At 36.9% G+C, this 15,125-nt stretch overlaps 1 protein-coding gene across 1 annotated transcript in view; it reads left to right on the plus strand.

Annotated features, from left to right (window-relative positions):
* LOC150089558 (uncharacterized) overlaps window positions 1–15,125 on the plus strand; it is a 185,746-nt gene that overhangs the window by 142,963 nt on the left and 27,658 nt on the right. The window contains exon 7 of the mRNA XM_090390029.1: window positions 1,271–1,483. Within this exon, the coding sequence (XP_090246155.1) occupies window positions 1,271–1,483 (213 nt within the window). The remainder of the gene's footprint in view (window positions 1–1,270; window positions 1,484–15,125) is intronic.

A 15,125-nucleotide genomic window follows, 5' to 3' on the forward strand; every position in this document is an offset into this window, starting at 1 on the left:
GTTTCAGGAGGATCTATAACAAGTATGTCTACTTGTTATAGATTTTCCTGTACTGCAACTTTGAATTAGTAGTATTTCACTTTGTACTTCACTGTGTAATGATTTATAATTCTTGAGACACCAGAAATCTTGTTTTCATTTGATTTGCCATCATAGCTATATTGCAACTGACTGGAAGCATAAATAGCTGTTTGGAAATTTTAAATACTTATTAAAATGGCATTATGAAATAGAAAAATTGTCAAAATAAAAATTCTTGTACTAAATTTGTACTGCAGCAGTTCATATATTTTCTTGGAAGGAGATAATCATATTTTTTGTTTTCTGTAATGAAATTGGAAAAACAGTGAACACTATGTTGATGTAGAAACTTATTAATGAAAGTAAGTTAAACCTAACAGTAAACACAGAACCATATTAAGATGCATTAATACAGCTGTCTAATGCTTTGTTAGTAAAAATATAATACTAACATCTTCAAATATAGCTAACACCTTATAGCTAAAAATATGGCAAACATCTTCAAAGATACTGAGGCTGTTTGATGTAGTTCTGTGTTTAATCAATTATTAATTTTTCTTAAATTATTCAGGGATTGATCAGATCTAAACATCTTTTTAAAATAGAACATGAAGTACTTTGTCATAACATTAAGAATCGTTAAGTGAATACAAATACAAAAACATGACAGAAAACAAAAAATATTCTTTTTTATTTTCTGATATTAATTATTTCTACCCATAATTTATACAATTTTTTAAATTAAATATATACATATAACATTTTTGCTAGATAAAAATGTACTGGGAAATTTTTCCATTAGATATAGCACTTGTTAAGTAGTGCTATTTTTAAGCATACAATAAAACTGGTGATTGGCAGATGGCCAGTTGTCTTCCTTCTGTATTTAAATTTCTAGCAGAGCTCAGCTTATGGCATAGCATATGTATGTTTTGTATGCTTAAAGACTACATAGGCAAATATGTGAGCAGATTCATTATCAGAGATCACACGCAACCTAAGCTTATCTTTTATAAATGTTTACATTTTTCAAAACCTTAAAAAATTTCTCATTGACTCTACCTTGAATTAACTTCATGCTACCTATGAAATAAAAAGTGCACACTGATATACAGGAAACTGACTATTTTTAAGAATTTTACTTAAAATCAAGGGGAATTATTTAATGTGTAGAATTATATTTGAACTAAATTTAAAATTATTTATTAATAATGTGAACTCTTCACTACTGTTCTGTTTTTCCTTACAGGTAGGAGAGACATACACATCACCACTTAGTGAACCATTACCACTAACAGGAACAGTATTACCAGAAGGCACACCCCTAAGTATATATCATCAACTACAGTTGTTGAGACATCAGCTAGAGCAACAAAACCAACAGACTCAAGCCGCTGTTGCACAAGTGCAATTGTTGAAAGATCAGTTATCTGCCGAGAGTGCTGCACGTTTAGAAGCACAGGTAAATTTTTAGTTTTATTTGACAAAAGCATCTCATTTTTAAGTTTTTGAAGTATGTGGATTATGAAACTTATAACTAAACCTTAACTTTAAAAATTTTTGACGAAAAAAATTATTTTTTAAAATTCATTTTCATATTTCATTCCACTTTTCTGAAAATAAAGTAGTTAGGAAGAAATGATGTAAATTCTAATTAAAACTTACAATTGCCTTATCCCACTCATATACACCAATGCCAGGCGTTTAGTAAATAAATTTGACGAATCAGGTGCTGATCAAAACATGAAAGGCAGATATTGTTGAGATATCAGAGACACAAATATAAGGAATGCAGAATTGGAATTTGGGGAGTGCAATGTGTACAGAAAGGATAGACAGAATAGGAAGGGAGGAGGGGTTATGCTTTTAGTTAAGAAACACATATAATCTAAGGAAGTGCATCCAGTTGACATGGGTGAACAGTGCAATGTTGAGTCAGTTTTGGTGTGACATAAGCACTAGGAAAGCAAAATTGAGATCAGGAGTATGTTATAGGCCTAATGACTGATGAGTACAATGAACAGCTGTACAGAAAATTGGACTAGGCCAGTAAAAAAGAGAGTCTTATAATGGGAGATTTTAATTTCCCAGATATTGACTGGAATTTGTGAGTTGGTCACTCACACGCTAGCAAGGCTTTTGTAGATTTATTGGATGATTGTTTTCTGCATCAGCATGTTCGGGAGGCAACTAGAGGGAGCAATACTCTTGATCTGATTATCAGTAGTGATTCTTCATGCATTAAGAATCTGCAGATAAAGGAACCACTAGGTGGCAGCGACCACAGTGTGCTGATGTGGGATTTACTCAAAGATGTAACTACCATCAGGGGTAAAGGGAAGGGTTTTTTCTTTTGTAAAGATGACTACAGTGGTCTCAGACAGTTTTTAAATTCTATACAGTGGCGACCAGCTGATGAAGTTACCAACAGCAAATTCTAAATGGGAAGTATTCAAAGAATTAATCTTGGAAGCTACTAGGCTTTTCATACCAACTAAGAAATATTGTTCAAGCTTCAGGCCTAAATAGATGTTAGATGAACCAATGAGACTCATGACAGAGAAGAAAAATGCATGGGATACATATAAATTATCAGGTGACATGGAAGCCTACGTAGATATAAGCTGGTCTGTAATCAAGTCACAAAGCAGGTTAGGCAAGCAAAGGCAGATTACGAGAAATCTTTGGCAAAGGATGCAAAGAAAAACAGGAAAGTGTTCTTAACTTATGTAAACCCTATAAGGAAGCAGATGAATCAGATTAGTCCAGTTGATATCGATGGTTTTGACTGTTGATGATTCTGCTCGGGTAGCTGACAAACTGAATGAGTATTTTGCATCTACACCGATAAGCCAAAACATTATGACTAGCGAGTTGTTTTGCAAATCGAAGCAACTGCAGGTGAACTACGGTGCCAGACGACTGGGTCAGAGTATATCTGACACAGCATGGCTTGTGGGGTGCTCATGGTCAGCCGTGGTTAGTACCTACTGAAAGTGGTCCGAGGAGGGAAAACCCATGAACCGCCGGCGAGGTGTTGGACGACCACCTCATCGATAGTCGAGGTGAGTGAAGGCTCTCACGGATGGTAGGCTTAATGTCCAAGTTTGCAGATGATATGAAGGTTGGTAGGGTTGTTAATGATACTAATGACAGTACGCTACTGCAACAGGATCTCGAAAAGTTGAGCAGATGGGCTGAGAGGTGGCAACTGAAGTTTAACATTGACAAATGTAAAGTACTGCATATTGGTAGCAATATTCCCAGAGTAGTGTATCGACTATGTGGTACCACCCTGGGGGGGAAACTACACTCAGGGTGGTAGAGAATGAAAAAGAACTTGGGGTAATTGTGCAGTTAGATGTGAAGTTTTCTGAGCAGAGCAGACAGTCTGCAAGAGTAGCTCATAGCATCTTGTCAATGATATACAGGAATTTTGCTAGCAGGGATAAAGAGGTGATATCCCCTTGTATAAGACATTGGTCAGGCCACACCTTGAGTACTGCATACATGTCTGGAAGCCTCATTTTAGGAAGGATGTAGAGCTGCTGGAATGAGTACAGAGAAGGGCAATGAGATTGATGAATTGAAGAAAGAGTTGCTGTTACCAATAAAGGCTTCAGTTCTCCAAATTGCAGTGTCTGGAGACTAGGCACCTTCGAGGTGATTTGAGCAAGTTCAATGCTGATGGGAATTCTTCCTTTTGCTCAGATTACGAACCTGAGGAGACATAATTCAAATTGAGGAAAGACAGTTGTAGAATAGATGCGTGGAAATTTGCCTTAAGCAGTTGGTTGATTGTTGGAACAAACTTCCATTTGTTGTAGTGGAGATCGCCAATTTAAATAAGTTCAAGACAGAACTAGACAAACATTTGGAGTGAATGGATGGGTGAAATGGAAAGGTGTTTTTTTTTTTGGCTTATGCTATATGAGCTTGCTTTCTTGCATCATATGGCTTTACTAATTCTATGTACAATGCAAGCAAGTCAACTTTATCTTTAGCTGAGGTGCCAATTGAACTATCAGGTTTTAATAGAGTTGAGAGTACAGATTGGAAAAATTGCAGCCAATAGCTTTGGCAAGAGACCAGGATACTTGACTACTGATCGGACACAATGCAAGTTTTCTACTGTTAGTCTGTTCAGAATCTAGTTTGGACTAATTAATAACTGCTTTACAATTGTTGCAAGCTTTGGTGTAGGCAGAAAATGAACCTGGAGATTGGCGATGCAGCCATTTGCGATAGGCAACATTCTTATCTTGAACAGCTTTAGCGCATTTGGAAAACCAAAGTTTAGGTAAAGGACCAGATTTTAAAGTGGAATAAGGAAGTTTCTGTTGCTTACCATTTCATCCCTACAAGAATAATTTCACTGACACAATCTGAGAAAATGTTGACATCAGAAGATTTAAAAAGTCATCCCATTTTACATTCTTGTAATGCCAAACAACAGGGTTTGGAATGGCCATGAGAGAAAGGCTCCATTGGTGAAAAGACCATTGCCAAGTTATGATCTGGTGTGCCTAGAGGACCACTCACCTTGACCCTGTACTTGGGAGGGTTGTTTGTGAGAAAAAGATCAGAAGTGTTGGCTGTATTGTTAGGATTGTTGGGTATTCTGGTAGGTAAGTGAACATTCTGTGTGAGATCATTAGTAATCACAAAAGCCTCAGCATCTTGAACAACTGGATCTATGAAAACTGATGCCAGCTGGACTTGTGAACATTAACATCACCAAGGAAAATTAATTTGCTGTTAGGAAAGATGGACTTGAGTAAGTCAGGTTTCTAAGAAAGGAAGTCATAGTTCTAAGTGAATAGAGGTTTTGGGAGAATGATAGAGGTAACAAATAAATTTGACAGAATGTGGTAGAGGGAGAGGTTTTAAACCACAGGAGATCAAAAAGGGGAGATTCTAAATTACCAAGTCTCTGACATGGAATATCAGAGCAAAAATACCATATTTGGAGCAAAAGGAATCATACAGTGAATAATTAGGGACAACTGAGATGATCAGTGGTTGAATCAACCAATGATTGGAATTCTGTCAGAAAAAGTAAGTTGGGCTTGGCAGACTGTAAGTGGAAATGGACATCATTGAGATTGGAACTAAGACTATGTATATTTGCGAAATGAATAAAGACGTGTTTGAAGGTTTAGATCTTTTCACAGATAAGTTTGTTCATGATGTATTCAGTAGTAAGGAAAGGTGGGAGAACATGTATGAAATAATGAAATTTTTGGATATGGTATATAAAAAGCAGTAATATATCCAGCTCCTTAACATAACATGACCTCAATAATTCCCCCGCATACAAACAATCAAACTCCCTCCAGTCACTATCTGGCAGAGTAGGGGCAGTGAAATTATACACTAGCTGATCTGGATGCCTCCTAGAAAGTTACTCATAGGTTCGGTCCAGTGGACTAGCTGAGGTTTAGCAGCTGGCCTGCAAAGACTATTTTAGAGCTGTACCCTCAAAATGTAAGGAATATTGGATCTTGCCATATTGCCTATCGTAACCTCAAAAGACATCAGTCATACTGCATGATGGAAGAAATGGAGTGGTTGCCAGAGCTCTGCTCTGTAGACTAAACATAGGTTTCACCACTCCAATAAGCAAAGTGGTGATATTGCATTGGTTGATGAGAGTCGTCTACGTCTAGTATTGACTGGTAATACAGAGGGGCAGCACTTCTTTACATGGTGTGGATGGCACACCTCTATCCCTGCTTATGTTGGTTCACACCTTGGTGGTTACTGCCAGTATACTAGTTGCTGTATTTCAGCAGTTGCATATGGGTGGAGGGTTATATCCAGGTTTACTAACAGTCCCACCATTGTGAAGCTGCAAACAGAGGATTTGGTTGGTACAGAATGACTGTACTTTGCCAAAGTACAATCCCCTCTCATTCAAGTATCACCTGAGTTGCATCAGCATTTTAGAAACACATAACCAAGTAGCAAGCCCAACTTGTCATACCTAAGTGAATGTCTGTCACAGCTTCAAGGAACAAAATCATCAGTTGGTTGTCTTAACCAGGAGTTTAAATTCACTGATTTGTTGAGAACGCTCTAGACATTATTATTAGACACAGTTAACGTTAAATGTTCTTGTATTGTTTACTACCGCTGACACACTGCTTGAAGTTAATATAAGCTCATTTCCCTAGTATTAGCTTTCTATTCATTTAAAATGTCACTACCCTTGATACATCTCTTCAATATCTCAATATCAAGTTGCAGCTACATACCAGAACCTTTAAAATATGTGCAAGCATCACTTTGACCTATATCATTCAGATAAATGCATACCTGTATTAACCCCCCCCCCAAATCAGCAGTTTTTCTGAATCCGTAAGGTTTCCTCATTAGTATTGGCAAAGACCATTGCATCACTTTGTTCAAATGTATTTCCTCTCTACAAAATAGATTCCTTCTGTATACTAGGGCAGGTCAGGCTGATAAAAAAATTCATTCCAAAAGCTTTTCAATCTGTTAAGTCCTGATTTAGTCTATAAGGCTTTAAGCCTGTAGTCTCTCTTGTCATGCCTGGACAGAATTGCAGAATTAATACATTGCGTCCTAACTCATGCCATTTTTTGATGCGAAAACATCTATGGTGACACTAAAGTAAAATTGATTGGTAGCGAAATTTTCTTGTAACGGAAATGATGCAATTGATTGGTAACAAATTTTTCTTGTAACGGACCACCAGATATGGACGATGCGGAAAGGTCAGGGAATGACCACCGCATATCCCCGGAGCAATATGGCCTTAGTTGCTAATGCTCCTAAAAAAAACCCAAATAACAATAACAATCTTGTAACAGAAATGACACAAATTACTAAACTTCCTAAATGGTGCTAACGATGCTAACTCAGTCGCTAACATTGATTTGGTAGGATAAGTAGTTGATTCAGTAGAGTAAGTTCATACTAAGATACAGAAATGATATCACTTCCTTATGACCAGGGGGAAATCAAAAAAGTTCGCTACATAGAAGTTCGTTAAATAGAGGTCCGACTGTGTGTGTGTATATATACACAGTATATATATAAATTATAATACCAAAGAGTTAAAACCAGAAGGAATAGCAGAAAGATAAAAATAAACTGGATACGGCAAATGCACTAAAGCATGCAAACCAGCAGCAATAGATGTATATGTATATTGTAATAAATTGTAATTGTCATCAATTTTTCAAAGCTCTCTTTCACATTAGTTTTATTACTATAAAATATGAATATATATATATAGAATTGTCCCTATTTTTTACTGCTTCAGTTGCAGCCATTGTATTGACCGCATGTATTTTCACGTCGTCGTTTTCAGGTATAGATTTTTTACGCTTTTTAGTAATTATTAATCTTTCAGCCTTCATTTGTACTTAATAATTTTATGCCCAGTTTTAATTTTACTTTCATTATAAACATTGTATAGGGACTACCTTGTCCATACTTTGTGAAAGGTATATAGCTTTTCCTTTTCGATCACATTTATATTCATAAATTTTCTCTTACACAGCTATGGGCAAGTATGGAAATGCAGTTTTTTGATGTATGGTCAGGTGTAGTCACCTGAAGAAATACCTGATCGTGTATGAATGTTTACTTTGGCTGACATCAGATTTAATTTAATTGCATATTTGCCCTACTTCCCCGATTTGAATTATAGCCAAATTTGCCCATAGTAGGTGGTAGATGACTTTCATCAACCGGTGAAATACCACCACTTTGCTTATTGGAGGCTTGAAGTGGTGAAACCCATGTTTAGTCTCTAGAGCAAAGTTTCCGGCATCCTCCTCCCCCCATACTTCTCCTTCAACCCATGCACGGTACTAGGTACTATAGGTTTTGATACCTTTCATGTTTGGGGTTTTCATAAAAAAAAAAAAAAAAAAAAAGGCCGCTAACTCAGTCACTAACATTGATTCGGTAGAGTAAGCAGCGGGTAGTAATATTATGCAAGAATAGAAGCTTTGAAGCCACCAAAGAAGCCTCTCATGTCGAAAAGGAATGAGTTCAAAAACATGGAGAACAAAAAAAAATGCAGACTTTAGTAAAATCTGCAAATTTTATTAAAGAATATTCTTACAAGAATATTCTTTCACACAAGACCATTTCATTGCTTAAAATTTAAACAGCTTTGATTCAAGAATGCAATAATACAACAATCACTTCAACAAACAATAACTTCTTGCAGTAGTTTTTGGTTATGATGTCTACAAATGGATTTTGTCTACAAATGGATTTTGCTAACTATTGAATTGTAAAAATACCTATAAAAGTATTTCGAAGATGGCTAAAACTCCAGCTGAGGGAAATCGAGAGAAGTATGCAAGAATGAAAGCTCCAAAGCCACCGAAGAAGCTTCCCATGTCGACAAAAGAATGAATTCAAAAACATAGAGAACGAAAAAAAATGCAGAGTTTAATAAAATCTGCTTCTCAAGATTTTTATCAACATCAACCTTCTACGTCGACTTCTCATCAAGAAGCTGGTTGTTGCATTATCTCGAGTTACCAATATCAGTGATCTTTACATTATTGCTGCAAATGGAAAAAATAAATTTTATCATGGACTGAGAAACACTATATCCACTCTTACACTTCAAGCTGAAATTACCAGGTTGTCGAGTAATCCTCTGTTTACTGTGCAAGATACTTTACGAGTTCATCAGTAAATGACCTTTCCATTCTAATGTTAAATTGTCAAAGTTTACGTGCTCACTCTGACAATTTCACTGATGCAGTCACACATCCAATTTACTTCTACTTTCTGAAACGTGGCTAAATAACAAAGAAGAAGTAAGCATATCTAACTTCGATTGTGTCTTCAGTTCAAACGAGAAGATTAACAGGCTGGTGGTGTAGCAGTTTATCATAAGCGAAAAAAATAGTACTCATGTTGTTACTTCTCATATAGAAGTGATTTATCGACAAACATCCGTGAGTGTTAGACCTGTTGGAGACATTTGTGTAGCTGAATGCCTTCTTCCTGATGGTCAAATGATATTGTTAGTAGTCATTTACATTTCACCTAACTAAAAGATCGAACACATCATTGAATTCATCCATTTCGTTTTACTTCCTTAAACGATTGAAGGAGCTGCATTGCTACAATTTTCTCAAGAAATGTGACCGAATACCAATGATGTGTTTGGATTCTTTTCATACTAAACCCCTTTAACCTTGTCCAAACCAAGGATGTTTTCACATAAAATAAAACATCTTTCATGCATACAGAGTATGCACAGTGTTTTCGGCATGGTTCTACGTTTAGCTACGTCTAATATCATTAGTCCCTACATAAACATTAATGCTATCTTTATTTGCTTTCAAAATTGATATCCTGTTGGTAACATCGTAACCACAGTGTGTCTACTCCCAGCCCCCCTTAATTACAGAATGCCTTATTACAGAAAAATTTTCCCATTTACCTGTGGAGTCTTCCAATAAAACTAAAACCTCTTTAACCGGCCCAATATGCCCTTGACTGTTCTGAGGCCTGAATCTGGAATCCATCACATTCAGGTCACTATATACTTGAATTGCTGACACATCCCCAGTTTTATATATTATTGTTTACGTAGATTCCTTATATTTGTGCCTGTTTGAATGAGGTCCCAGAATACTGCTCTAGCACATTTCCACCACAAAAAATGTGTTATAGTGTCATATGTGCTGAATACAGACATGCTGTTCGCCGACCGGGCTAGCCGGGTGAGTAAAGTGCCTGCCTGGCAACCCAAAGGTCACGGGTTCGAATCCTGCCTTGGGCTTGGATCAGAGTAGTGCAAAAACCTTGGGAGGTGCATTATGGCCACAGAAGCCGATGCACCAACAACTAACAAAAAAAAAAAAAAAAAAAAAAAAACATGTTTTCCAATAGTGAAATAACAATAAAAAAAAATGGATGTGCAAAAACAAAAAAATGACTAGTGGTCATTGCTAGTGAAAGTGGGCAGACAGGAAAGAAAAAAGTGGCTTTTGAAAAATTTAGCATTTTCAGTTGCTACAGGTGACAGTAATCAAAAGTGAGTGACTCTATGCTGTATATAGTCCATTGTATATTCCCTTCCCAACAAAATATAAATTTTCAAATCAAAAGCAGTTCACTCGCATTGCCAGAATTAGAAGGTGACTCTACATGGTACAGTACGTACCCAACTAGAAAACATGTTGGATTATTTGTATTGGAAATTTTTTGGCACTTAGCTTTGATAAAGTTCCTATAATGGTAGGCTTAAAATTGGCATAACAAGGGTCTTAAAAGAAGAGACTGAGCATTTGGTGGTGATATGTGATATGTTGTCATCTGGTTAATTTGTGTGCTGAAAAGGGGATTGCATGCCATCTCTTGAAAGCAGATGAATATTTAGTGTTCAATTACTACTGTCTAGAGAGAAGTGCTAAAAAGAAAGACGGCAGATTAAAACACTTTCAATTAATGCCTGGCACTGAAGTGAAAAAGATTTTGAAACGTGTATCCCTGTTGACATGCGGTAAATGTTTAAGAAGGCATAGCATCAGAAATCTTTAGCAAGTTTATTTATTGAAGTGGTGAGTAGTGAGAAAATCATATGAGCACCTTTCAAAGTTATCACAAAAAATTACAACAAGCAGTCATCAGTGAGTGCCACTGACTCATGATAAAATCAATTTTTAACATTAAATTTAATAAGTTTTGAGAAAAAACGAGTTTAATGAACTGAAATTCATGGAAAAGAATTGAATCACAAACTTTTGCTGCTAGCAATGCCAAATAGTCTAAGCAAACTGGTAACTCTAAGCATTATATTCACAAGTGCAAAAGGTCTGTTCATGTTCCTCTCTTCTGACTTAAATAAAGCATTTTGCTTGTTGCTCTTTTTAAATATTATGCTATTGTTAGAGAATCCGATCATAGCTCTTCAATCAAACATGCCCCACATCCATTTAAGATTGTGATATGTAAATTCATTAGACCAACAGTTGTTAAATCTTCCACTTCATTTTAAATATTGATTTGCCATAGCCAACTAAATCAGAAGGACGAAGCATTCTTAACTTATTCATAAACAGTTCTACTACTGCGGTCACAGACAGTCTAAAACAAGGGATGCATCTGCTCTTTCGTTCATTGAGGAAGTACATCATCTTTCCATGTGACTACATGGTATGCAACTTTCCACTGAAAAATATTCTTAAAAATGTTAAGGTAGCACATCAATTAAGGTTTCATCAATTGGGTATACAGTAGAACCCCGCTTTACAGCATTCCGCTAATACGGGGGTTTCCAATTATATCCATGTTTGTTATGTTCGACGCTTTTTCGGCATTTTTGCGCATGACACGCTCAGCAGAGGGTCCGAGAATATCATTGTGCGCCATTTTATTGTTGATGATTCAGTTTGTTTACAGCATTTGTGCGCCCTACATCTCTTTGTTTTCTGGTAATTTTCCAAACTTTCAAACTTTTTAAAGTTATTATATTGTATTATACATAATATTTTTGTGCTAATTACAGTGGCATTTAAGTGTAGTACTAGCGATAACAAAAGGAGTTGTAAGCCTCTTACTTTAAATGCCAAGTTAGAAATGATTAAACTAAGTGAGCAAGGTATATCTATGGCTGAGATAGGCTGTAAGCTAGGTTTGGCTTGCCAAACAGTTAGTACAATTGTGAAAGCTAAGGAGAAAGTTTTGAAGGAAATTAGAAAGTGCTACACCAGTGAACACTAAAGTTATAAGAAAACGTGATAGCCTTATTGCTGACATGGAAAAACTTACTGATGTGGATTGAATATCAAAACAGTCACAATGTGCCTGTAAGCTGAGCCATCATCCAGGACAAGGCCCTAAATCTCTTCAATGCTGTGAAGGCTGAGAGAGAAGTGAGGAAACTGCTGAGGATAAATTCGAAGCTAGCAGAGGCTGGTTTAATAGGTTTAAGGAAAGAAGCCATCTCGACAACATCAAAGTGCAAGGTGAAGCAGCTAGTGCTGATATAGTAGCTGCCGAAAGTTATCCATGTGAGCTTTCTAAGATCATCAAAGATGGTGAATATACTAAGCAGCAGACTTTCAACGAAATGGCCCTATATTGGAAGAAGATGCTATCTAGGACTTTTATTGTTAAAGAGGAGAAGTCAATGCCTGGCTTTAAAGCTGTGTGTGTGTGTGTGTGTGTGTGTGTGTGTGTGTGTGTGTGTGTGTGTGTGTGTGTGTGTGTGTGTGTGTGTGTGTGTGTGTGCGCGCGCGCACGCACGCGTGGTGCATTGTGTCACTGGTGGCTCCTAGGCATTTGCCCATCTCCACCTTGTTCATCTGTGATGGTGCAGAACTTCTGCAGATCAGGCCCAAAAAAAAGTGTTGGTGCTTGTGTCAGCCTAATGTGCTGGTCTGGGTCCACTATCACCTGTAGTGCTGAAATGCACAAATCCCGCACCCACTGGAGATAGTGCTATATCGGTGGGCACCAGCAATCCTGCTCCCAGGTTGCCCAAACCAGGAGCCAGCAAAAAAAAAAAAAAAAAAAAATGTGTAAATTAACCTAGTAATTATTTTACTCAGAAATTTTGATATTTTACCTTACTTGAATTTAACTTTTTGATATTACAACGCAAGAAAATTTAAAAGTTGAAACTTTAACTATATATAAAAGCATTTAAAAAGGATAGTCGGTGGCAAGTAGCCACAATGAGACTACTGCCACAGGAAGAATGTTGATAATGTCACTTCTGCTCCAAGATACACAGCAATGAAATACGTCTTTACAATCTTCTTTGAGAAGAGGCGTACTGGAAGCAGATGATAAAGCCAGCAGTGTCAACAGGGAAACAACAGCCACAATGAGACTATTAATTTATAAAGCATTGATTGCCACGCGGTCAAATTCAGGAAAATTTGATCAAAAATTTAATGATGATGATGATTGCTGTGAACACAATGAGACTGTCACAGCCTATTAACATTAGCTGGTCCAAAAAGACGTTACTCAACTTGAAATATAACCTTACAAGAGACCATTGACACGAAGAGCATAATGATCCCTATCATCCTCCAAGTCTAAGGTACTCAACAATTAGATATCTTGCTTTTCAATCTTACACAGAAGAGATGTACTGGATGCAGATGACATAAATCTCTAGGAGGAGGTCAACAGCCACAATGAGACAGTGCCTCTATAATACATTATTTCACAATTCATCATTTCCCACATAGTCAAGTCTAGGAAATCATTTGATCAGAAAATTAGGAGTGATCAAAGTTGCTGTGAACAGTCGCAATGAGACTGTCATGGCACAATTTATATTATCTAATCCAAAAGTGAAGTTTTTTAGCATGTAGTTTGACTTTTATATTGGACTATGTGGTGTTGGATCAGTATGGTATATATTTCCAGAGTCCAACAAGCGGGAGATTACAAGATTCAAATAATGAACATAAGAGTTTTTTTTTTCCCCCCAAAGTATCTCAACAAGGTCTTCCCTCCCAGTATTGATATTTATATTATTTACATTGTTTACTTGATATCTGCCTTATTTACAACAAGTGTAACCAGGTACTCCAATAAATCATAGTAGGCTATTTTGTTCATTAAAATGCAGCTCATGGAACTTGCACTCCAATTTGATTTCAAATTAATTAACCAAGCTGATTCCTAAGTTCAGTTCTCTTCTGGAAAACTGACACTGACAATATCTGGAGGGCGGTAAAGTTTTGTTCATTTTCTATAAGGATATGAACATTATCCAATAATAGTTAGGGAGCCAATTTACAAGACATCTCTGTTCTGAGTACAATGGGCACATTAACAGGACATGTTCCCAATCCTTGTTCTGACCACAAGTGCAGAACGGATCTGGCTCCAGCCCCATCTCATGGAGCTTAGCCCTGAGAGAACCATGACCCGTTAGTAAATGTGCTGTAGTCATAGATGGTGTGATCCATGAACAGATTCTCGGAGAAGTTACAAAAGTCACTTGTTGAATGAACATTTTTATTACCAGTCCAGACAAAGATTTGCCCCATCTGGACTGCCAAATAGCTGTTATCTCAGTCCAGATTCTTTTCTTTTCTGCTTTAATGTCATATGCTGGGTCTGATGTTATGCCCAAAAATGTTGTAGATATCCTTTTCTTTAATTTGTAGATTGTGCCTATGAATTAAATATATAAATCTATGGACATTTCACCACTAAGAATTTGGAGTGCATTATTTGAAACCGTACAAGGGACGCAGTGAACAGTTAGACCAGATCTTTCAATTGATGTTAACTTCCTCTTCACAGCAACCTTAACAACAATAGATAAGAATATTGTCTTGTAATACAGTCTCAATGTTTTCTTATTCAAACCCCATTCTTTCTTAGAAATTCTTGTTACAGCAGCTGTAAAATTTCAGATTTTATGTATCAAATTAGTTGCATATGGCAAAAAGATCAGTTTGTCATCCAATAATAAACCAAGATATTTGGTTTGTGAGATGTATAGTAATTGTGAATGGTTCAGAAGAATCTTAGGGGGTCTTGCATAATTGAAGTGATTTTTAAAAGTCACGAAGTTGGATTTACTTGTAGAGATTTTTAGCTTGTTCATACTTGCCCATGCTTCAAGGTCGTCAAGTAATGGCTGCATTTTCTCTTCTAGTATTTTTCGAGAACGGCCTTCAATAACAATCGCAAGATCGTCTGCAGAGGCAATCTTGAATACCTCTGGATGTTGTCGTATGAGCCACTGGTCCAACACAGCATTCCAGAGGTACAGTCCCAAAACCGACCCATGGGGTCAACCTCTGGAGATCTGGGCATTGTAAGTAAGATGTTTGGTGCAAACTTTTACAAACTTTTCATCAAAGTAGGATCTAAGAACGCCGTATATGTATTGATCACAGTCAGCAGACCTTAATGAACTAAGGATGCTCTTCCACCAAAGTAAGGCACCTCCGTAGCCAGGTGGGAAGGAGCAGTAGTGCGTAGCACACGCTTCTTGATTAGACCGGGGTTCGAGCCCATCACCACCAAATACGGAGGATGCGGAAAGGTCAGGGAATGACCACCGCATATCCCGGAGCAATATGGCCTTAGTTGCTAATGCTCCTAAAAACCAAATAACA

The sequence above is a fragment of the Mastigoproctus giganteus genome, chromosome 2, assembly GCF_048544385.1.
Source record: "Mastigoproctus giganteus isolate SK-2022 chromosome 2, ASM4854438v1, whole genome shotgun sequence".
Classification (NCBI taxonomy): domain Eukaryota; kingdom Metazoa; phylum Arthropoda; class Arachnida; order Uropygi; family Thelyphonidae; genus Mastigoproctus; species Mastigoproctus giganteus.